The sequence below is a fragment of the Falco rusticolus genome, chromosome 1 (assembly GCF_015220075.1).
Source record: "Falco rusticolus isolate bFalRus1 chromosome 1, bFalRus1.pri, whole genome shotgun sequence".
Lineage (NCBI taxonomy): Eukaryota > Metazoa > Chordata > Aves > Falconiformes > Falconidae > Falco > Falco rusticolus.
In genome coordinates, this window is record NC_051187.1 from 100,345,340 (window position 1) to 100,370,822 (window position 25,483).

At 40.9% G+C, this 25,483-nt stretch overlaps 2 protein-coding genes across 7 annotated transcripts in view; one reads left to right on the plus strand and one right to left on the minus strand.

The window, feature by feature from the left end:
• Positions 1–11,436, minus strand: part of SMIM14 (small integral membrane protein 14) — a 55,527-nt gene extending 44,091 nt beyond the window's left edge. For 2 of the 3 annotated variants that reach the window (XM_037391672.1, XM_037391682.1), the window contains exons 1-2: positions 11,303–11,436; positions 10,486–10,658 (exon numbers count right to left, since the gene is read on the minus strand). In XM_037391672.1, the coding sequence (XP_037247569.1) occupies positions 10,486–10,658; positions 11,303–11,412 (283 nt within the window). In that variant the 5' untranslated portion in view covers positions 11,413–11,436. Of the gene's footprint in view, positions 1–10,485; positions 10,659–11,302 lie in introns of those variants that run through there. The other variant, XM_037391664.1, reaches the window with a different exon arrangement.
• The window catches only part of UBE2K (ubiquitin conjugating enzyme E2 K), a 46,918-nt gene continuing 32,842 nt past the window's right edge, over positions 11,408–25,483 (plus strand). The window contains exons 1-3 of one of the 4 annotated variants that reach the window (XM_037391619.1): positions 11,454–11,567; positions 12,325–12,406; positions 19,061–19,100. In XM_037391619.1, coding sequence (XP_037247516.1) covers positions 12,345–12,406; positions 19,061–19,100 — 102 coding nt within the window. In that variant the 5' untranslated portion in view covers positions 11,454–11,567; positions 12,325–12,344. Of the gene's footprint in view, positions 11,568–12,158; positions 12,267–12,324; positions 12,407–19,060; positions 19,101–25,483 lie in introns of those variants that run through there. The other 3 variants (XM_037391629.1, XM_037391639.1, XM_037391649.1) reach the window with 3 other exon arrangements.

The window sequence follows — 25,483 nt, forward strand, 5'->3', positions numbered from 1 at the left end:
CAGAGGATGGTAATGTTCCTTCCACCAATAACCATGTACAAAAGAGGAGGGTGGGAGTTGAGCAGAACTTACTATGACATTCTTTACATCCGTCATCTGAAAGTAGTGTGGATTGGGCACTTGATAAAGCAACAGGCAGACATCACGCTCCACATCACACTGCTAGCTTTCACCTTTTCTGTCCTGATAGGCAACGGAAAAGCAGGAGTCATGTTGGTGATCTAACTTGCCAAATAACAGATGAGCTTGTTTACAGATACCCAAGAACTTTACTTTTCCCAGTCTGAAGTTCTCTTTCTGCTGATGTTATTCTCATCTTTGCTGCACACCTCATGCCACTAGGCATTGCATTGTTTTGTGGAGTGGAAGTTCTTCACCTGAAATTCAGTTTCACCAGATCTGAAAAATAACCTAGAAGTGGGGCAAATACTCTTAATGTAACTCCTTTTCTGTCTGCTCCCTCTTTTCTTGTATGCAGTCCATAATAAGTAGATAACGCTATTCCCAGAAGTACATGAATCTACTGTGAATTTTGGTACTGAAGAGCCACTTGAAAGATGGCTGCAGCTTAGTCTGAAAATGGCATCCAGGAAGTGGAAAGGAAAGATTATAAACTACCCTTGCACTAGCAAAGTAGGAGTGGCCTTTTGGCAGCAACACTGGGGTTCTGGAAAGAGGGATCTAATTTTGGAAAAAGAAGCCAAGTCCTCAGAAAAGTTGCTCACAAACATTCCTAGAATTCAGCTGGGCTGGCATCTCACTAAGCATTAGAGAATTGCAAAGCATTTTGTGATAGCAGGCAGCAGCCCCGTGAATTAGCTGGCACAAAGAATATATTGTGTACTTAGGTTAATTTAACAGAAATTTAGTTATGAGATCACGGCTGAACCAAATTTATACTGCCAGATTTTCTGTCAACATACAGATACAAGCTTAATGAACATCCAACCACAACCTAAGCTGTCAGGACTCACAGAAAAAATATGGCTCAGAAGAAAGAAAAAACACTACTGAAATGGATCTATGGAAGGCTTTTGTGCTCCTGAATCATTAACATACCAACACAGGCTTCGAGATAAATTAGCCACAGTCCAGGGGAAATGATCATAAAGGATTGCTGCAATGCTGCCAGATCACAGCTGCCCAGTGAAGTTTCCAAAACTAGGAAATGGAGGAAGGAAATCTGAAGCTAGGGGATGACAAGGACTTTTTTACACTTAACTGGAATATCGACTAGTTAGTTAGAGTAACAATGAAATGCAAGCAGGCCAACTGGGACCCTCTCAAGATCAGGCTTGCAAAAAACATTTAAAAATAGAGGATTAAGATCTGAACCACTGAATTGTTAATGATAACACTCACTGGTAAAGATATACTATCTGAACTAGGCTGAAATTTATCTGTGATATGTAGTATTAGAACAATAAGTTCTCAGTAACCACACAAGTTACAAGTTAACGAGACAAAGGGCTACTAAATTCCATTGTGATTGATAATTATGCAATCAGTGTCAGGAACATGTTTTGCAAATACTTTGGGAAATCCTGTCTAAAAATGTGGTCTAAGCAAACCGACACTGGTATAATCATAACAAATTGTTTTTTTCCTCTGGGGCAGAAACCATAATAGCAGCTGCACAATTGCGATGGCTTTCTTGCAAAGAAAAGATAAGAAACAGTGTGAACTGCTTCTTAAGCAACTGTAGTTCACAGCCATAAACTTACCAGCAGCTAACATTGCTATATTCATCTGAAAATTGCTGCCACTTGGGAAAAACACATCTCATGTCACCCTCTCTCTATGTTCAGAGCCATTACAGCATTCAGTCTCTGAACATGAGTCAGAGCCCTCAACTGTTACAGTTCTCACAGACTTGAAATAAAAATGAATCCCTCTTCACTTTTCAAGTGAACATCTAATAGAAGAAGCCATATCTAATAGACGAACCACAGGCACAAAATACAAGCCAGTATATTTGATGAATGTTAGCACAGAAGAAAATGTGAGAGAAGGAAATGAAAATAAGATCCCAAAAGAGTTTTTTGGAACACTTTACTACATCTAACTAAGAAGCAGCAAGGAGTTAAACTTTTCTGGTCAGGAACTGGGAATTACTCTGATCTGAAATGAATATGTGCAGTTTTGCAGCTGGTATTAAGCACACAGTATGTGATTGAAATTTAAAAGTAACCAACCTTTAAAAAGCCAAGGCATTATTTACCAAGAAAAAAGAGAGAACAAAGAGAAAAGGTATTTTACTCATCACTGAGGAGGTATATCAAAAGGCATAACTATACCAGTCAGTCCTTGGAGATCAGTATTCTATCACATAAAACGTGGCAGCATCTCTGTATGGACTACAGAGAATAAATCAAATGGTTGGAAAAGAATCTGATCTGTTATCACTCTAAGTGATACTCTGCTTTCTGTAGCACATTTAACCATGTTTTTTTAATTTTGAATCTTAGAACACCAGTATTGACAAGTGAACTAGAAGTGACTGCTTTCTCAGCTGGCCAAGATCTGTGTGTGAACATAATGCAAAGGATTTAGCTTTGTGCACATTTGCTGTTTGAGGATGTGGTATGATGCAGCTGGATGTTTGCTGCAGTATGTCAAACCTGTTGAGCAGGACCTGTAAACCCTAAAAGTGATTTAGTATAAGAAAGAAAATTAGGATTTACAGAACTTGATAACACTGTCAGGTCAGGAAAAAAAAAAGAATTCTGTATTATTCAACTTACATTTCAAAATTTACAAATTTTGCAAAACCACTGCACATATTAAGGGAAAACATTTTGGTGTTCAAGAGTGTGAATTTACATTTTCAGTGTTTAAATGGGTTCTCGTGGTTAGCTTGTGTTAAGCTACTAAGGTCAAAATTGGACATAGATGTAGTCTCTAAAACTGGAAGTAATTACTGAAAAAAAGATGGAAAGATTTGAAGCCACTGCCATATTACAGCAGGAGTCCAACTCCTCTGTAGAGAAACTACTGAGGGAGTTAAGACTCTTCTCAGTGGACCCCAGTGACAAGGCAAGAGCACTAGGCACAAACTGAAACAACATAACATTCCAACTGAACATAAGAAAACATTTCCTTACTCTGATGGTGGTTGAGCAGTGGCAGAGGTTGCCCAGAAAGGTTGTGGTGCCTCCATCCTTAGAGATATTCAAAACCCAAATGGACATGATGCTGCTGGGCAGCCTGCCCTGGCTGATGCTGCTTTAACAATAGGGGTAGACTAGATGATCTTGAGAGGTCCCTTCCAACCTTGACTGTGCCACTCAAAACGGAACCCAGGAACAAAGCTCAGAGCACTTTCACCACAGTTTCAGTGGGAGTAAAATTGTTTGGGATGGGTGATATTAAAATACAGGGATAGTAAGACACCTAGAAATATCTGTGCAGGAAGACACTAAATATATACACTTTATTCAGTGTCAGTATCTTTTACGTCTGTTGTACGTTTGGGGAAGGGACCAACAGCGTAACATCAAAACATTCCTAGGACGAAGAGTTAGGATCTACAAAGCCCTGAGAGACAATCATACAGCATGACTGAATACCTCCCAGCATGACTAACCTCTAATTGGAGAAAGAAAGAGACAGTCTAAAATACTACCTTTTAAAAGGCAACAACTTTCAATTTACCATGTGATCTTTTTTGCACTCTGTCAGGAAGATGGGAAAGCTGTAACAGGGTATTTTATGAGATGGGTTATACTTCACTGAAACTACTATAATTGCTACCCCTCATTTGAGAAAAATGGTACAAGACAAGAAAGTCCTTACCTCTAAACTAGATCTTCCACCTAAACAAAGGCATATGCTACTGCTGAAGAGAAAGACACACAGAACAGTAGGGATTTTCTAGATCCTTTTCCGTGAAACATTGTGTGCCAGAGAGAGATCCAAAGACCAGAGAAATTGCTTGCTTCTGCTGTGTTCAGGGAAACCGTACATTACTCAATACATAAAGAGAACACTATTTGAGACTTGTTTGTTTAACCTGACTTTATCCTTAATCTTCTCCTCTAGTAACTTGCCAGATCCTACGTTCTTTCTAGCCACATGGCCAAACTGGAGACAATTGGGTTAGGAAAACAGCAACATCTTGTCTTAATTTGTATTCTTGAATTGGTCCTTAATGGTTTCTATGACTACAAATGCAGTTCAATTAACTTTTTATATGACTGTGGTCTAAACAGTGACTAGTGATTTAGACTTAATGATTTAGCCCTAAATTATTATTTAACTGTAGTAAGATAAATAGAAAAGGGGCTCTTTGCCTAATACAAAATTGTTCCAGTCTCCAAAATACAGATATTTTAGGATGGTATCAACAGCCATACAGCTTGATAAATTACCCATCTGTCATGGTTGAGCTCTTTCTGGATGATGTCTGACAAATTTCACTGTTTTGTAAATTTTTATTGTAGACAGTTCCAAAAGACTTCCATCAGCTGTGGATTTGGTGCCCATCATGACAGATTATACTGTAGTTTAGCAAGATGGCCATCACTGGAAATCACTTCAAATTCTAGTTAGAAGTTTCAAAAAGCTTCAGAGTCCCAGAATTGCTAGATCAAGCAATAATAGCTGAATTCAAGAGCTCCTGGTTTCTTTTTTATTAAAAGGAATTATACTTTTTCTACCTCACAGAATTCTAAAACATCTTGTGCTTTACGAAACAGAGAGGCCATTGAAGGGATTCCTAACAATTGATGATGTAAAGTATACTGGAGTATGTTCTCTCTGTGGTTTGGATTCTAGTAGATTTCTGATTTTACTATATATATTCTTGTATTATACTGTTGTTATTCATATCTTTAATCCATATTTTCTTATAGCTGGAAAGCTTTTGAGTTGGGACCACATGTACTGTACAGCCCTATCGCCTCCAGCTTGATCCTGCATATACCCCTCTGCAGCCTGCATTGATGGCTCTATGACTCAGATTACATACATGAAGAGAAAAAGGTGTCCAGTCTCATCCTTTTCTCCCAAGAAGACACAGCAGTGATGTAGGAAGACAGTTTGCAAATACACTCCCTGAATAAGTGTTGCCTGTCTCCTCAAAGGAAAAGGCAGGAAGCCAGGTAGAAGCATCCTGGAGACCAAATTTGATCTGCACGCTGTCAGTTGGACCACTTTGTACACAATGAGCTTTCCAGCAGTTAGGTTATCTACAGTGTCAGGAATATGAAAATATTTTAGCAATTAAAGACCACTACCAATGCTGTGAAATTAGGCTGTGACTGCATTTACTTTTCCTCTAACAGAAAGTGACTTTATTTTTATTTATTCTGGACTCCCAAATTCAATTAACGCTTCACAACAATTTGCTGTTCCAGGTCTAATTCTAAGCTCAACTCTCCTAACGAGAAACTCTAACTTCATCCCCAAGCAATCATTCAAAAATATTACTGCCATTTTATTTTCTCTCTTACTTACTCAATGCATTTAGGTACTTCCCTGGCTGCCACTGCATTGAATAACAAATTTAAGCTTCCAGCTTCAAGGTCCTATACACTACAGTCCTGAGGACGTTTACAAAACGGAGGTTTGCTGAGCACCTGCTTGAATCTGATTTCAGCCTCTATAGTCATTTAAAATAGAAGGAGCTACTACTTAATCCTAAGGACGTGAGAAGATGATGTCCAGCTGGCCAGGAAGAGCTGTCCAGCTGCCCTTTTAAGGCAGCTCTAAGTCCCTTTTGTACCTATCCATTTGTACCTATCAATGAAAGTTGCATACATTTGATAATGTACTGTAAGTTATTACATTAATAGATGGTGATACAAAATTCTTAAAATACTTCAAATACTTCACTCAGGGTAGAAAATGTTTCTGAGTGGAAAACAATATACCAGCAATGTAGCATGGTGACTATATGCTTTGTACTATTGGCCAAAGCCTCTCTTCCCTTTTAAGTCTAATACTCATGAAACTAATAATAATAGCCATGTTAGGTTGTGAATTCTATTTCTGTATTTCCCAGCTTACTTTCATTTTGAAAGGACCCTCGAAAAGATTGCTATCTTCTTCTTGTAACAGGAAGAAAAAAGCAGACCTTTACACCTTTTCCTTTATAAGAAATGCTTTTAGTTCCCTGTAATTAATTTTTCAGTCTGCTAATGCCAAATTTTTTCAAGGTATGTGCCTTTACATTAAGAATATTAATAAACCTGGGACCTCCTGCAGAATTACAAGAACTATCTCACAACTGAAGTTGCTTTTTGTCTTTTTGGTTTTTTTTTTTGCCTCTCATGAACCCATAAGAAAGGCCCCTAGACCCCAATGTGTATATATCACCAGTTGAAAATCGCTCCTCCACAAAGACGTGGAAGTTTAAAAAGACCAATAATTTTCCTAACAGACTTAAAGGCAGGCTTAACAGACTTAAATGGTAGGTTTTCCTACCAAAAACATCAGGTTCAGATGTAACACTAATTTAGAAGACATTGCCAGGTCAGCAAATTAATAAAAAGTCCAGGGTGTCCTGTCAATTTCTCATAAAAGCCCTTAACAAGCAAAGAAAAATAGGGTGTTATTATTAAACTACCAAAAATTTCTGCGCATGCATTGTTTAGTGAAAACTTTGCTAAATCTTGTTTAAGCCATAATTGATGTAAAATCAATAGCTGATTTGATTTCTGATCTAACTCCACTAAGATGAATTGCATCATATTAATTCAAACTAAATGACTTCAGATGACTCTGATGTAAATTTAGTTAGCAAACTTACTGCCTTTATCAGCATATATATTTAAGCTGCTAATGACATGAAAAACACGGTTTGGAAAGTGCAGACATCGTGAGCAAATACCTCCCCTCTCTCTAGCAGGAGCACCGAACAATTTCTGTTTTACTGTTTTAGGTATTTCTGCCTGCAGAACTCCTACAAGTTCTTCCTCATTACCTTTACAGGAAAGTCTGGGCAAGGCAGTAGCAGTGCCATGAACTCTTTCCAAGGCGAAGAGCCCCTCAATAGGGGGATCCGTCTCACATGAGCGAGCCCATCTGCTCTGTTCCACCCAGGAGAGGGCACTCTTACACCTGTCCACGCAACCGGACGTGGACACATATAGGAGGAACAGGAAAGTTAAGATGACATCTTAAAACTCGGTCAACTTGCACAACCAGTTAAGTTATTTTTATGATAAAGCTAATCTTCGGAATGAGTTGAGACATCCAGATGCTGCCACAACAAGAACACAATATGACAGACAATAAACGTGCAGGCTAAATTTATTCGTAGTCTCCAAAATGTGCTAAATGAGACGCAGATAAAAAAAGACAACCTCTGGCATGTAGGCCTCTCTGTTAAAAGCTGGGATGACAGAAAGAGAGCTGTAGGTGTAATTTTGGTGGAAAATGAGGGTTAAATTTTAAAATAACCTAGTTTCATGGATACTATTTATGCTGATTTTTGTTAAATAAAGCATTATTATAAATTAGTATATGAACATTTAAATGCAAAGTACACACCATCTAAAGTTAATCCTCATATGGATGCCTCATGAAATAAGTAAAATAAGAACTAAAAATATGTTACAGGTTCAACCCCTGTTTCTAAAGTGTTTGGAATCAATATACAGATCTCTTGAGACAGCTCTCCCCTCCAATAAGAAATCCTCCAGCAACAAAGAGAGAAGATCAAGCATGACATTTTTTATTTTTCTAAACTAAAGAGGCCAAGATGAGGAGGCGGGAAGTCTTGTTATGCAAGACACAAAGCAGCAAAAGAGGAACAGAATGTAGCATGCTATAAAGTTATAGTCTTGAAAATGGCATTTTCTTCTAATCGCAGGGAACAATCTCAATAATTCCAAATTCTCTCTGAGCAATTCCAATAGAAAAACATCCTATTGATATGAACAGAATAAAATTAGGAAAATATGGAAATGAGGAAAAAGATCACCAAGAATCTTAACTTGAAGAACAGCAATTTAATCATACTTGGTACCGTCATAAGCATCTTGCCGTCCCCAGGCAGTATACTTGGGGTAGGGAGGCATCCACAGTCTCAGTCAGATGAACCACGCACACAGTGACTCTATTGTAAGTACAGCGAGTCCAACATGTACAACTTGTGCATGAACAATGGCCACTTTTCCATGAAAATGTGGGGAACTTTTCCTATATATAGGTTGTAGGATAGGTAATATTTCCCATATTACATGGGAAATTATATAGTGTTTAGGATGGTTGGTTATCCTAGCATTGGCTAGTGAATATTGGCAACCTTTCTATATTGGGAGCTTGGGCTGAGGCCTTACAGCCACTGATCTTACTTTACAGGCACTGATCCTATAAACTTTCCTCATGCAGTAATCTTACATAGTTTGAACATAATTTAAGACACCATATTTCTTGCTCTCACTTCCTGAAGTGTTTCAAAGCAATATGCCAAACACACTAAACAATGCATGAATACCCAGAATTGTATCTCCCACTCTATTAGTTATGATCAGCTCCAACAGGCAAAAATATAGACCAATTTGCAGCCAGTTTGTGAAAGCTGCTATTGAAAGAACTGTTTGGTATAAGGCTAAATTGATGATGGGATCAATGAAAGAACTATCTCCTGGAATTAGATATACTACAAAATTTTCTAATTCAGAAAGTGAGCTGACTACGTTCAACAGACTATAGTTTTATATTTTGTGGATCAATTTTTCTAAGAGTGAACAACTAAAAAGAACTTAATTCAGAGGATAGACACAGGACAATATTACAATAAAATATATTGTTTAGTCAGATGTGGAAGTTGCTGAAATCACACAGAGAGGCTAAGTTCTCATTTTTTCTAAAGATTCTATTTCACACAAAACAGAAAAAAAAACCCAAACCAAACCAAAAAAACAAACAAACCTTAAACCAAACCAAAACCCCTATTCAAAGACTGCTAGTCTATCTATGGTCCTATTCTGTCCTAAAATGCTGCAGAGTCTTCTGTAAAACAGTAAACTATAGTAAAGCATAAAACAGTATAGAAGGCATACAATGATAACCCCAGCATGCTGATTACATAAGGTACTGATTTTTATGCAGCATTTTAATCCTGGCAAAATTTGCCACTACTCTGTCCTACTCCCCCAAAAGCCTTTCTATCTGTATCTGTCTTTTACCAAAGCGAAAATTAACACAGTATATGCTGAATATGAAACAGCTGTGACATAAGTGAAAGATGCCTATTTAAGGACAAAGGAAAGGAGTGGGGTATACTAAGGAAAGGAGATACAGTAATTTATATTAATTTGATTTGCTTTTTGCAGTAACAAACTCTGGTATTTGTAATCCAAATGAGCACATGAAAATGCATCTAGATACAAACCAAGCAAAATCATTGCCCTTTACTATGGCTGTTACTGGATGTCTACTACCTGTAACATACAAGCATATGCACAGGAACACAGGATTCTGACACTTTATAAAGGTCATTCAGAGCAAAATCTGAATATTAGTAGCTCAGCTTCTTTCTACAAGCTGTCTGAAAAAACATGAGGCATTTAACCCAGTGATTTTATGTACTACTTTTATAATTTTTGTCTATAGTGACAAATAGGAGCTCAGCACACCATAAACTTTCATCTATGAGCTCTAAGAGGCAGAGAGGAGTTATTACCCTTATTTTACAGGTGAGAGCCTAAGGCCCAGAGAAGTTACGGTCTACATCCTCAAAAGGAACTTTAGACAAATCAGTGGGACTTAGATGTCTAAATTATTATGAAGGCCCAAGATCACACTTGAATTCATCAAAAAGAAATCAGGCCTAATGCAAAATGGTCCTTCTCAAAAAGGTACTGAAAACCTCAGCTGAAAAACTGCATTATGCATTGCATTAAAAGCAAGTTTTGGTCTGAAGAAGACCTAATTCAATGAACAGATGCATGTTACAACATTTCTGCAGGAAAATGGACTTTTTCCAGTCAAACCACAGGGGAGGAGTAACCACACACAGAAAAAGGACTATATGCATCTGTACATAGTTGCCAGATTTTATTTTTTTAATCGGTTGGGCCTATACTTTCTTTACTGTGTATATAATAGTCAAAATGCTGTGTATACTGATGGAGAGAAATAAACAGCACTTGCAGATGACAGCCATATGAGAAATAGACATTTGTTAGGATGTCTATATTGTACACTGTTCTGCAGTGCACTGTTAGCAGGCACTATAAAATCTTTCTACAGACCTTAATGTCTTGAAGGCCTCTATGTTCCTGAATGAACAACGGTTGTAAATGCTCCCCTCTGAAAATCTATCTGTGCTTTTCCATACCACACTGTATTTTGTATACCTCAGGTTAGCAAGGATGGTATCCTATTTCAATTTTCTAGAGGGAGCAACATCTGTGGCTGGCCCTGTTTCTTCTGTAATAAAATCTAACAGTCTATTAGACAGGACTGACATTCACCTTTTACTCTACTTTTAAAATATTGTAGCAGAATCCATAAAAAGAAACAGTTCCTTACCCTGCCTCCTCAGGCTTGCCTGCTCCTGGGCCTGCTGGGCCTGAAGTTGCCCCCAGTCCCATGCGAGGAAGCAGCAGCGTCTCCAAAGAAGGGTGAGGGTGGGAAGAGGACAAGGAGCTGCGCCAGGACAGAGATGTGTAAAGAACTGCAGTTTTCTCTGGCGAGCATAAGGGCTGGGGGGAAAATAGATTGGAACTGTTGTATGGGCAGGTCGAGTAGATCCTCAAGACATCTGAACACCCAACACCCCCCCACCCCCCAACTATTTTTGCTCAGGGACTTCACCAGAAGACACGTCAGCTGCTCCTTGACCCAGCTGTTTCCTCAGGGACACCTCAGACTTCGCCCCAGCTACCTCGGACCCCCACCCTGACCCAGCCAGCTGCCGGCCTAGCACTCCGAGGGCACTCCTTCACCCCCCTCCCCGGCCCGGTGCCTCAGGGCTCCCGCCTGCTGCGCGCTGCGGACACAGGGCCGGGCCGGGGAGGTCGGCGGGGCAGCGCTGCCCGCGAGAGCCACGAAAGCACAACCGCTTCAGCGCGGCCCCGGGGCCCGCCAGCGGCGGGGGGAAGCGGCAGGGCTCTGCTTGCAGGCGCTTCTCTTCACGTCCTCGCCAGGCGCCCCCGAGAGCCCGCCCGGCCCGTGACACGGCCAGCAGTGGCAGGAGGCAGGCAGGTGTCTCCCGGGGCGGGCAGCGTGCGGACCGAGACCCCCGCACCTCCTCAAGTGGTAGCAGCACCCTGCCCTCGGGGGCAGCAGAGAGGAGGAGGCGGAGAGCGCCGGCCGCCACCCCCACCGGCCAGCACTCGACCCCCACCGTCGGGGAGCACCGATGCCCGCTCGGCTCCGCACACACGCCGGCCCCTCCTGAGCGGCGGCGGCGGCAGAGCCGCCTGCCCTAGCGCGCATGCTCGGCGCGGGCGCCATTTTGGTGGGGCCGGGAGTTATCCAGCGAGAGCGGCGGCGGAGCTCGCTGGGCCCGGCTCGGAGGCGGCGGCGAGTGGGTGTCCGCTGCGGAGATGGCTAACATCGCGGTGCAGAGGATCAAGCGGGAGTTCAAGGAGGTGCTGAAGAGCGAGGAGGTCAGAGCCTCTCCCCCCTCCATGCTGCCGCCACCCTTGTGTGTGTGTGTGTGTATGTGTGTGTGTGTGTGTGTGTCTGTGGGCAGCGGGGGAAGGTGCGGGCGCCCCGCCGGCCTGTGTGGGGACCCCGCTTCCCCCTCGGCCCCACCTCCCCGCGCTGGGGGTGGGCCCGTCCCACGGCCTCGGGGAGGGGAATGGCGATTCCCGGGGAGACGGGACCCGCCAGCCGCTGGGAGGGGGGAGGAGGGGGCCGCGGAGCCCCTCCCCCAGCGGGAGCCGCCGGCGGCCCGAGGAGGGAGCGGAGCCGGCGGCCCGAGCGCAGGAAGCGCAGCGGCGGCCGGCGCGGCCCGAGGAGGGCAGGCAGGCAGGCCGGCCGGCCTCGGGCGAGGGTCCCCGCCGCCTGCGGCGGGCGGCTGTTAACCGGGATCGCGCCGCCAGGCCGGAGGCGGCGAGGCGGGGTGGGGCCTGCCGCCTCGCGCCCTCCCGCGTCCCTCCGCACGCGCGTGAGTGCCGCCGCCCGCGCGCGGCCAAGCCCACGCGCCTCCCCGCCGGGGCGAGGCTGCTCCGTGCGGGCCGGGAGGTGATGCAGCAGGGGGGCGGGAGCTCACGCCGTCCCTCTAACTCACCCCGCCGGCCAGCCGGGGCCTGAGGCTGTGGAGTATGGTTTTAATTTTTATGGTTTTTTTCTTCCAAAGGCTTGTAAGTAAATCCCTTATTTAGGGTACTTTAATGCAGAACTTCCTTTACCCCACTGCAGGCTTACTCACCTTCAGGGGGATGCTTTTAAAGCCTCACTCGTTTCAGTCATGTTACCTGTTTCCTGAACAGTATGTCCTGAGGTATGTGGGGTCAGTAAGAGCAGCTGACTGCTCTCAGGGGGGCGTTAAAGAAGTTCTGGTCAGTTTGGGGGAAAACGTTGCAGCGTTTGCAGGGTTGCATCAATACAGCTTTTGCTGTGTCTGTGTCTGAGTTGGTGGATGTCAGCCAGATAGGCTTTAATGGTTGTGTCATCATTGTTGTCCTACTTGGGATGATGTTGCAGGTTGGATGCTTGTGAAATATTAACGCGAACATGTAACTCTTAAAGCTGGACATATCCACAGAGGAAGAAAATTGAGAGGGTAATTTTTGAAAGGTACTAATGACTTAAGGAAAACACGTTTAGGGTAGGAGTAGTTGATGTGCTTTTAAACAAAGTGTGTGCTTAACAGCATTGTTGGTATGTAGCTTGAACTAGGCCCTAGAAAAATGTAAGGGCCTTGTTTTACAGCTGCCTTCAGAGCCCAGGCTGATTTCACCAAGCTATTGCGCAGCGAATATAGGATCACATAATAGACTAAGAGAAATTTCTAGGTGGATACCTTTATACCTAGCAAATCTAGACCATGTATCCTGCATAAACAGCTGATGTTGTGGGAACACAGAAGTCTGTATTTGAAAGTGCTGTCTAAAGGCTTCAAGACCCTTTATGTAGGAAAAAAAGACACCTTAACTTAGGTAGGTTTTGGGGGAGATCCATGCTAAATTTTCTTACTCTAAAGGTTGGGTCTAGTGAGCATAGTCTTCACTATTCCTGTTTGTTTAGTCTATGCATTGAAGGGCTCAGTACAGAATGTTGGAAATACAGTTTTATGAAATAACCTTTAAACTGCCTAAAACTTCCCAGAAATAAGACCATAATACTTTTGAAACTAAAATTATGGCATTTTAAGATTGCAGTACAGAGGAGTTTGATATTTCTTTTTTCCTGCCATCAGCAAGCTATGTATAAGTGTTATAGTGATGTAACAGTATGTGTAAAATTGCTGTTTACATACTACACTAACTCCTCTGTCTTGAATGTTGTCTTAAGTTGCAAAGGTTTTTTGTGAATGTTTGTACATTCAAAGGCAGTCAGACTATGGCGTCAGTATCACAGAGCATGAAAACATATGGAGTGAGATGGTGAATGGAGGTATAAGTACTGCAAATCACAGAGGAAAAAATGTTTTCTTCTGTGATTTGTGTACTAAAATGAATATGAAACCTTGTTTCTTTAAAAAAAAACACCAGGCTTTTTCATGAATGGTGATGCTGAATTTGTTATTTAGGAGTTTTAAGTCCTGCTCTGAAGGCAAAGTGGCTCATATTATTTACACTTCAGTTATGCCTGAGTTGATGCTTTGAGCTACACCTGAACATGAAGAGCAGCCCCTCTGTTTCCTACAGATGCTCTATGAGCACAAATGCCTGGGGGAGGGGGCAGGCACACTTGGAAAAAGTACATAGCAAGTTTGTTCTCTGTCGTCTTCTAGTACTCGCCTTTGGGCTGAAATAGAGTGGTGGAACCAGAAATGTTTTTGAAAGGGAGCAGCTGGATGGCAATTAATTTCTTCTGCGTCTGAAGTATGTATTGGAAGCACCAAATTTCACTTCTAAATATCAGGGAAGAAATGTCCTGATTTCAGCTGGGATAGATTTCCTTTTCTTCCTAGTAGCTGGTACAATATGCTGTGTTTTGGATTTAGTGTGAGAATAATGTTGATAACACAGTGATGGTTTAGTTGTCGCTGAGCAGTGCTTACCCTAAGTTAAGGACTTTTCAGTTTCCCATGCTCTGCTGGTAAGGCGGTGCACAAGAAGCCAGGAGGGAGCAGAGCCAGGACAGCTGACCCAAATAGCCAAAGGGATACTCCATACCACAGAACATCATGCTTGGTATATAAAGTGGGGGGAGTTGGCCAGGGGCTGCCACTTGCTGCTCAGCGACTGGCTGGGCATTGTTCAGCAGGTGATGAGCAACTGTACTGTGCATCACTTGTCGGTCTTGGCGTTTTTTTGTCTCTTTTTGTTGCCTCCATTTTCATTCTTATTATTTACTTTATTTCAATTATTAAACTGTTCTTATCTCAACCCACAGTTTTTACCTTTTCCTGATTTTCCTCCATATCCCACTGTGGGGGGACGGGTGTGTGTGTGTATGTGCGTGTGACTGTGTTGTAATTAGTTGCCAGATGAAAGTTAAGCCATGACAAGAAAGAGCTCTGAAAATTGTGTTTATCCTTGCTATGGATAAGGAGCTATGGATCCTTGCTATTCATATGGCTAAATATACTTTTCGTATTACTTAGCACTTTGTTTCCTTGACTTAAATGGCATTTCTGGGAAATCACTAAAATGTGATTTTTAGACTTATCTTGCTCCCTGCTTTACCGATAAGAGATGAGGGATTTTTGATTTTTAAAATTTTTTTTGAGCCTGGGGTTTCTTGTGTATTTTGAAAAAGCATTTAAAGTCTTTTCATACTTGAGCAAGATAATAAAGCAAGCAGAGCAAAACCACTTATTTCTAGTTTTATAAGCCCTACACATTAACTTAAGTTAGTTAGAAGAAATTGGAGTCTTGTAACTTTAGATCTCATTAATATTTGAATTAAACAGATGAAACTAACAACAATTTCTTTGTCAGGAGTGCTCTCCAAAGTATGATTTAAATAAAACTTACTGCTTTTGAGTGTAGAATTTTAAAACTTTTTCTAAGGTGGATTGAGTACTGCATCTTTAACAAAGATGAAGTTTTTAAGTTAGTCTAGGTCGTAGCTTGACTGGTTACATATGTGTTAAGGGTACTGTACTATGCTTGTATTAAAATTCTAAAATGAGTAAGCAATACATTAAATCAGATCATACTCCAAATCCTAGTCTAGGCGAGGCATCAGTTGCTGAACTTTATCTCTTTTCTTGTTCTGTCATTTCATTAATCTGTGATCTTCTTGGTTTTATGGGCTGAAATTTTAAAGCCGCAAAACATATTTTGAACAAAAGTATGAGGCTGCGTCGTGATGGAGAAACCAATAAATAGATGGAGGGAGAATGTAATCTCACTTTTGATAAGTGGGAGAAGCATTGGAAGGTTAGCTGGTATTATTTCAGAATAGAGTTACTGGAATGCTGCAATCGATAGCCAAATTCTTACCTTATCGTTGTTTATAGTCAGCTATCTTATGAGAGGAATAATTTCTCTGGCATTTAACAATGAATAGAAGCATGTCAAAAAATCGTGTGGTCACTTAAAGACTGATACTGAAAAGTGGTTGTAGCTCATCAGGTATGTTAAACAGTGTGTGGCTTGTTTTCATATTTTGATAGAGCATCAGTGTTACACTTTAGAGAAATTATATGATGCTACCATTGGAGGATTCAATGTTTAATTTGCCATCCAATTTCTGTTATCATGTAGAAATGTAAGATGTTTTCTGGCCATTTCTAAGTCAGAGGCTAATAGATACCTTAGAGGGAAACTACTACTCTGGTACTGAAGGTAACACACTGGGAAACATAGGTTCCTCCTAGCAAGAAGAGAGATGCTGGTATCTCTACCACAAAATGTTCTTCTCTTACAAATATCAAGAGGCAGAGGTTTATTTGTATGGGTAGTAAACCCAGATAGAGCTGAGAATAAATTAAACTCAGCTGCAGTTACAGAATATGAATATCTGCATGAGCAGATACCTGAAGTAGCAGTTGAAATTTGTAACTTGCTTGAACCAAAATAGCGTTCAAGTGGAGGCAGTAGGTTAATGGCATCATTTGAAGTACTTATTTCCAAGAAGGAAGTGAGTATTTTGTTTTGGAGTCTGCTATGTGTCTTTGTGATTTACAGGAGAAAGGGAGAAGGGAAAGGTAATGGTAGGCTGCCATACCACGTCCCTTAAGCTTTTAGAGTTCTAGTGAGTGGCTCTGGTCTTTGCTTTTATCATTGCCCGTAGTGGTCTTATGATTTGTGTGAATTCATAGTAAGAAGCTAAGTGGCTTCCCTGAAATTTTCTTGCTTTTTGGAAAAGCCATAAGCACTTAATCTTCAGGCTCAGAAAAACTTCATTACATTGTCTTGTTTATATTTAAGCAGTCTTGGGTGCTGGAAGTTGAATTGATGAAGATGGAAACTTTTTATTAGTAATTGTGCCCTAGTGTTACTGGAAGGGACTGCTGGAAATTGTGGATGCTTGTTTTTTTTTCCCATCTATCATGTAGAACCAGTGCAGATGTATAAGAATGAGATGTCTTCTGTTGTGGCTCCTGAGTTGGCAACAGATTTTTTAAATTTTTTTTAAGTGTCCATTTTCTGCTGATACATGTGCTTAACTTTTGATTTGTAAGAATGGTCTCATTGAAGTAAGTAGAGGTTTAGTGAGTACAGTTGGGACTGTTAGTGCGAATAAAGCTGGAACATGCCTAGTATGCATGCTTTTAAAGGCGTAAAGTTAAAAAAGGTGTGAAGATAAACTTTTAAACTGACATTATTATATTGGTACCGATATAATAATGTTCTGCCTCTTAGAATGCTTGCATATGATAAAAAAGTGGTGGTGGGGTGTCAGTGCATTGGAGTGCAGGGCTGCTGTGCAAGGGGATCTTAGTAGGCTGGAGAAATGAATGAGCTGGTGGGAACCTTTTGAAGTTCAACAGAGGTATATACCAAGTCCTGCATCTGTGAGGAAGTAATGCCATGCATCGTCAGTACATACAGACTTGGAGACTGTCTGGAAACAACAGACTAACAGAAAAAGACCTGTGTGACCTAGTGGAGAGCAAGTGGAATATGATTCAGCAGTGCTTCTGTAGCAAAGCAGCCCAATCATGTACTGGGTTGTGTTAGGAAAAATGTAGTCAGTGGGTTGCGAGAAGTGATTCTTCACCTTTATTCCATGCTTATGAGATTGTATCTGGTGTACTGTGTCCCAATTCTGGGCTTTGCAGTGTAGGACATTGATATACGGGAGTGAGCTCAGCAGAACACCAGGTGGGTTAACAGGCTGCAGCCTGTGATGTGTGAGGAGAGGGTGAGAGAACTGAAGTTGTTGAGAGAACTGTTCAAAGGGACATCTTACTGTCATCCATAAATACCTATGAGAGGCTCTGGAGAAGAGCCAGGCTTGTCTCAGAAGTGTACAAGGACAGCATGAGAGGCAACAGACACAAGCTCGAATGTAGAAAACTCTGACTAGACACTGGAAAAAAAATTACAATGATAGTAGTCAAACATTTAAACAGGTTGACCAGTGAGACTGTGGAATCTCTATCCATGGAGATGTTCAAAACTCAACAAATTCTTGAGCAACCTGCTCTTATTGGACCCACTTTGAACAGGAGGTGGGACTAGAGGCCACCTGTTGTCTCTTCCTACATTATTCTGTATTTCTAGCACAAGTCTGTTTAATTACTGCGTTTTTTCTGTTTGTGAAAGAAAATGTACAGAGGCTCCAACTCTATTGCCATACCTGGCAAAACTTTCCCCTGTAAACAAACCGAAGAATTTTAATTTCAGTTCAGAGGTTTCTGCTATTATAAAACAATAGTGAATCCTCTTCCTCTTCAAATCAGAGACTGGGTTTTTCTGGTAAATGCAAAGCTGTCAGGGTTTTTAGGTTGAACAGGTTCTGGGTTGGAACTCTGAAGGTAGGACAAATATGAGATCCATAATGCTTCTTTAACTTGTATTTCTCTGAAATATGAAGATTACCTTAACTTTAAAGTAGTTGTGAGATGGTTTGTACATTGCCAAAAAGAATTTTATCTACTACATATTTCAAGCCATGCCTATGATCTTAGGCAAGACAAGGTTTAGACCCTGTAATTGTGTGAAAAGGATACTGAAACACCATTACTGTGCACCTTTGGTTTTCTTAGTTCTGTTTATGATGTGTTTGGTTATATCTTCTAGATTGTACTGGAAAGTAATGCAGAATGCATCTGTAGATCTTTGTCTTCAAATGAGTTTGTCCAAAAGTCACTATTTTGGTAATTAAAGAATAGTTGGTTCAAAAGAAAATGCATTTTCTAGGCACTTCTAAGAAAACTGCTTATTGTTCTTCCTTCTGACGTGGTCTTTCTGACTTGTAGTTTTACACCTGTTTATCTGAACCATGTAGCTGTTTTTCAAATTCTATGAATATAATATCATTGCACTTTTAAGACTGGTATTATGTAGATACTAATAAGTACTAGTATTATGAATATTATTTAAATCTGTGATTCAAAACACTTAACATATAATGTTAGTGATCATTTGATCAAACCTGTGAGTTGGCCAAGTATTGCTAGTGGGAATATTTGTGCAGGGAAGGCAAGAGCTATTGCTTATTCCTGTGCTTGGTTAATGGCATTTTTTTTGTGTTAACGTGTGTCCAGTTGAATCCAGATTTCTAGTGGATAGTTTACTTGGCAGTTGTCAGAATCCCAAGGATTTTGGGAGTAAGTGGAAAATAGAAAAAAACTTGGTCTCTGTTGGAGTCAGGCTCACTTGGTTGGTTTTGGTAATCTCTTAAAAACGTGAGGAAATAGAGCAGTCACTGGTTACAGGGCTGAGCTAGTCAGTTTAGGATTAGTGGTTAGGCTGCAGCTACCATATGGTACCCTCTGACCACAACTCTTTATGGACCTAAGGGACAGTAGGAATCAGCCAATCCTTTAATCTTCCCAGTCTCCCATTCATTTTTCTGTGCTTGTTTCCAGGAGTTTGGCTTTGATAGGAAAGAAGTGTACGAGTCCTAAGGTTAGTTCACTTTACTCAGTATGAAACTGAAATAAAGCTAACATTTCATCATAGTAAATTTTTGTAACTATAACTGCGAGAAAGTGCTGGTTAACAGTCTGACCTTGAGTTGTCTAATAGTCTTTCATTTGCATTAAACTTGTTAAAGTAGTGCAAGTACTTAGTGTAGTTATTAATTTATTCACCTGTTAAATGGTTTCTAGCTTGTTTCATAATCCTAGTAAGGATTTTTGTTATTACTGTACTTCATCACTTTTACACTAATAATTGCTGCTGGTATTAAATAGTAAAAATGCTTTTGGTTAAACTTTATCTTTACTATGCAGGCTATCTTTTTATCTCTGACAAACGAGGTAAAACTTTGCTGCAATTTAGATAAGGAAAACAGGCAATTTAGTCCTCCTATGGCAGTATCTGAATTTTGAGAAATAGCATTCTGTAAGGTACTCCAGGGATGTAGTCCACTTTCGCACTCCTGTCTTACTTAGCAGTTCCCCTTCAGATTGTATCAGTATTAATACTTGTAATATTTGAATTGGGAGCACTTGAATATGCTTGCAATGAGTGTCTCATAAAATAGTATCTGCATAATAAATAAAATACTTCTGTGAGCAGCAAAAAATAACCTTTTAAGAGGGCCAGATCTGTGTCTGTTATTTTAGTTTGTTGCGAGATAATTGTATTAAGGTCATGGATGGGTCCTTTCTAGTCTTTGAAGTCTCCACACAGGAGAACAATGTTGTGAATATGCCTGACTACAGAAGAAGCTTCATTCAGCACTTACGCTTTATTGGATGCCATAAAGCTCAGTCAGTCGTATGGTGTAACTCCAGTTTGGCTATGCTTATCTCTAAGAGAGCTGAGCTCATACTGCCTATCATTCTTCTGTTGCGATGCTAATAGGGGCTATCCTTTAGGAAGCTAATTTATGTTCATTATTTCATTGTTTCTATTCATTATTAGCCAGTAAGATCAACAGTTCATTGGGAAAGACTAATGAACTAGTGATTGTATAAGTCTAGTTACTTTCCAAAGTCAAGGTTTAAGGTGACATGACTTCAGATTCTAAAATAAATTTGTGCAGTGTTTTATGAAGGGGAGAGCCAAACCCACAAATGCATTAGTCTGTTTTACTTAAATAGGTAGTTAGTTCAAGCCAAATATATATTGCTTTTTATTTTTAGGTGAAAGTGAACTGTGAGAAGGGTTTTTTTTTTAGGTTTTTGCTATGTTAGGATATATGTAAACAGGAGGCTATTCTGAAACAATGTAGCTGTGGTAGTTGCAAATCATGATACCTGTGCTGTATTTGCTCCCTTTCTGCAAACTCTTAGAGCCTTCAGGGTGTTTAGGTAAGCCCTTCCACTTTGGAATAAGGGTGTCCATATGGGAAGCTAGTACAGAAAAAGTGTTCTGAGCTATTTCTGCAAGTCTTCAAATGCTGGGACTGCAAGTGAATTAGCATAATCAATTTAAAATGAGCTGAATCCTGTGATTCCTTTTATATGTAGAATTACTAGCAACCTCAGTAGGGTAGACTTGGAGAATTGACTGCAGAGTCTGCATCAAGTTGGTTTTGTGTGTTTATGTAGAATGACTAACTCAAAGTATGCTTTAATAATCAGTTTGAACCATACTTTATCTGCAGGGGTTTTCGGTTGGTTTGAATCAGACAAACTGCAAAAAAAGATAAGAAAAACGCATCTTGCATTTCTGCAAAATTTCTTGTTCATTTAGGCTTTCCTGAATAGGGTTACCCAGAACCTGAGTCCCTTGCACTGTGCCCATGCTGATGTGGAGTATCTCTAGTGGCACTCAGATTAGGGTCAGGCACCTGCTGCCCATGATTAATGCCCCTAGGTACTGTAAATATCTTGCATGGTTAGACATAGCCTATGACTGTGTAGGAGCCCTTACACCACTATGGCAGTGTAAGACTGCTGTTATATACACAGCTTTCATGGCATAGCTTTACCAGTTTAACCACTCTATCCCTTGGTGAGACAAGCAATGATTGTATAACTGCACTTAGGGCTTATGCCAGCATACCTCTGTCAGTTACATCTCAGCGTGTCTGTGACTGGCGCAGTGATTTTGTCAGAAATAGTTTAGACAGACACTAGAGCTGAAGTTTCAAAATTCTTTTAAGTTGTCCTAAGGCAGTGCCGAGAAGCAGTGTCACACTCCTGCAGCCTGGTCTCCTCACTTTGGTGCTTCTTCTCTTACTTGCAATATGTGTGGTGAATCAGGTTGGGGAATTGGGTTGAAATGAAAGAACTAAGGTAGTTTTACTTCCTATGTTTGCTGTGCAGTTGTATGAATGCTTGCACAAAATCCTGCCCCCTCCTTTATGTTAGTTCTGCCAGGCGCGGGAGGAAAGTAGGACGTTGACAGCTGTTACATTGGCTTAAGTTGCTGTGGAAGTACAGTCTCCTATGTTTTTTGGTAGTGACGTTTTAACGGCTGAATGTTAGCAAGAATAGGTTTTTAGATACCTTAAATAAAAAAGTTTTACTAAAACTCAGTGATGCTCCAGGTCTAACTCTTGCAAAATGAAGAAAGTTTTAATATTTGAGATGTCCTGTGTTCTGACAGGAAGAAACCAAACCCTCTCAGTACTTTTCTTGTATGTAAACATGTGTAGTGATAGAGAATTTTAAGGTTGGTGCATGTTTCATCTCTTACTAAGATATTCTAAAGAATCTTAGCAAGATGTATTAAATGAAAAAATTGGTATGCAAAAATAATCTGACGTATTTTTAATAAAACATGCATAACTAGAAAACATACATTATGATAATGTATAATACAGTGAGGTGAAATAGAATGTGAAATATGGAAGAACTTAAAGACTGAAGTTGATAGTAGGGTCAAAGAATGTGAGAGCCTTTTAAGAAAACGCATTTCTTTGTATTGACCTTTTGGTATCTAGGAAAACTGCTCTTTTATGTGCTTTAGACAGATTTGTTTCCTTTCTTCTCCTTGCCCTGCCCCAAATATTTGATGGTTCCACAAATGAGCGTTGCTCTATGTTTTGATGGTCAGCAAGAACGCTGTCTTTAAAAAAAGCAAATGTGATCTGCTGATCTCAACTGATGGTGCAGTGCATATATTTCACAGCCACGACTGTGGCAATTATATGACATTTCTGCTTCTCTTCTTAATAAAAAGCTCAGGCTCTGGAGACGCGCTTGATTCTGGCTTTTAAGCTGGAGTGCGTCCTGCGCTTTGCTTCCTAGTAAAGTGATATATCCTGCCTTTTTGCTTTTTCCTGTTTATTGCAAAAGGGTGAGCTAAGTGGATGCCATGTACTTATCCTGAACTGCTTTGGGGTAGCAAAGGGTTAAGAAGGTAGAGTGTTAGTTTGAAAAGAAGTAAGGCCATGGAGATGAGCGGAGAGGCTGGTAGTGGACTTAAACAGTAGCCTAAGAGGTGAGCTTTTGTTAGGATGGACCTTTCTGGCATACCAGTGAAGGGGAGAGAGCTGAATCACTTGGACTAAGTTGAGAGGGTTAAAAATAAGGTGACAATTATGACAAAACAAAATTTCTTTGAATAATTATCCACGTATTTGCAAAGGGTTAATAAATAGGATAAGAATGAACTTAGTCTTGATGTTTAAGTTACTAATTTGAGTAATTGTTTAATGTAGTAAACTGCTGCTGAAAGGTTGGTGTTTTCTGCTCAACACTTATGTTGACTCAGAGTACTCATGGTCTTTGGCAAAAACCGAGTTCTGTTGATTTCATTATGATAGCAAATTAACTTTTTCTGTAACTCACTTGAGATATATTCATGCCAGATTTTGGTATAGAATAGGACTGTTGTGGTAGAATATAAAATGGGGGGAAGGTAAGAAGAGATTTAGAAGACACTAGTAACTTAATAGTACCACAGTTTAATTTCACTAGCATGGTTTCAGACCAGGGTGAAGTGTTTTTTACTTAATTTAGCTTATTAAATATTGATCCTTAATAGCATCAGTATAAAATGTTTGGATGTTCAAAGTACCTACTTTACATTTGTAAATTGTAGCTGTATTAAAGTGGTAACAAAATTTTGGCTATATTTTAGGGAGGTTAAAAAGTGTTTATTGCCCATTTGTCTCATAAAGGAATCAATTAAAAATTCTGTCAGAACAATGAATAAAAAAGTAATATTTTTTTTCCTTGGTGTGGCTGGGAAATAATTAGTGATAGAAAACATCAGCTTTTAAACACATGGCCTCCCTTGCAAACTAGTGGACTTTGTCCTTGGTTCAGAAAGATATGGAGAACTTTTTCAAAAGAATTCCTTAGTCTTTGCTGAAAACTTGGCATGTACATTTGTGGTGGTTTGACCTGACCCTTGATGAATGCCAGGTGCCCACCAAAGCCCCTCTATCACTCGCTTCCTCAACTGGACAGGGGAGAGAAAATATGATGGAAGGCTCGTGGGTCAAGATAGGGACAGGGAGATCACTTGGCACTAAGTAACAGTCACAGGCAAAACATATTCGGCTTGGGGAAATTAGTTTAATTTATTACGGTTCCAGTCGGGGAAAAAACACCTTCCCCTCACCCCTCCCTTCTTCCTGGGCTTAACTCAATTCCCAATTTCTCCACCTCCTCCGCTGGAGCGGCACAGAGGGATGGGGAATGGGGGTTACAGTCAGTTTTGCTGACGTGTTGCTTCTGCTGCTCCTTCCTCCTCACACTGTTCCCCCACTCCAGTGTGGGGTCCCTCCCATGGGAGACAGTTACTTCTCCATGAGCTTCTCCACGTGAGTCCTTCCCACAGGCTGCGGTTCTTCACACACTGCTCCAGTGTGGGTCCTTTCTACGGGGTGCAGGCCTTCAGGAACAGACTGCTCCAGCGGGGGTCTCCCATGGGGTCACAGGTTCTGCCAGCAATGCTGCTCCAGGCTGGGCTCCTCTCTCCATGGGGCCACAGGTCCTGCCAGGAGCCTGCTCCAGCGCGGGCTTCCCACCGTGTCGCAGCCTGCTTCAGGTACCCACCTGCTCTGGGGTGGGTCCCTCCCCGGGCTGCAGGTGGGTATCTGCTCCACCGTTAGCCTCATGGGCTGAGGGGCACAGCCTGCCCCGCCGTGGGCTTCACCATGGGCTGCTGGGGAACCCCTGCTCTGGCACCTGGAGTCGCCCCTGCCCTCCTGCACTGAGCTGGGGGCTGCAGGGCTGTTTCTCTCACGTGGTCTCACTCCTCTTTCCTGCAGGTGCAGATATTTTTTCTTTCTCTCCCCCCCCCCCCCCTTAATATGCTATCCCAGAGGGGCTACCACTGTCACTGATGGGCTTGGCCTTGGCGGTGGTGGATCTGCCTTGGAGCCAGCTGGCACTGGCTCTGTTGGGCATGGGGGGAAGCTTCTGGCATCTTCTCACGGAAGCCACCTTTATAGCCCCCTTGCTACGAAAACCTTGCCATGTAAACCCGCTACAAAGTTCTTCTAACATTTTTGTTGCTTCTTAAAACTGTTTTTCTTCCTGTGTTAGTTGCTAGTCTTAAAGCCCTCAATGGTTACAGAGTTTTAATATTTAGCTGGGCTTGTTTATCTGTATGTATCATTTGTCAGTTATGATTGTCTTTTCAGGTCAGGGTTTTTCTGTTGGATTTTGACTGGTTTTTTGTATACATATGTTTCTAGAGTTTTCTATGAGTTATTTTCTGTAAACCCAAGGTAAATTAACAGAAAACAGCAGTACCTTGGTACAGACTGTTCCCCTTAAGATGGAGGAAAATCACGTTATAGGACCTATAAAATCAACAGCTGTAGATAGTGAATTGCTGTGGTGAATAGCAGGATTTTGTGGGTGGTTTTGCTTTTGTTTTTTTTTGTTTTTGCATGAACAGAGTTATTCAAAAGTGACCATTGGGTTTTAAATTCAAAATCTAATTCTATTTAAACTAGGGTGTTTTTTTTGGTATAGTGTGTGTGGTGTTTTTTGTTTTTATAAATCTTTGTTTACCATCTTGGCATTTATACCCAAAGATACTTGATAGGAATTTTTGCACATGGCATCTGAATGTGTAAGGTGAGACAGATACACTTAGAACGTACAAGTAATAATTAATTTTGACACTACTTTATTCTTTTTAAGAAAGTAATGTGCTGAATCAAAGCTATTAATACTGCTAATAAACATAATTTCTTTCCTTTTTTTTTTTCTGACCACAACAGTGTAAACCATGGTATAGATGCTAATGGATGTGTAGTGGAGAATTTGGCCTGTTAAATTTCTTTAGAGAAATATTATGATGCAGGGATCAAAGGTCTAGTGTTAAGATAATGTTGTGGGGGGATAAGTAGAGCTGATTAGTTCTCCAATAACCTTACTCAAAATTTCTTTTTTGTAAGTCCTCATCATCTGGTATTAAGTTTATAATGT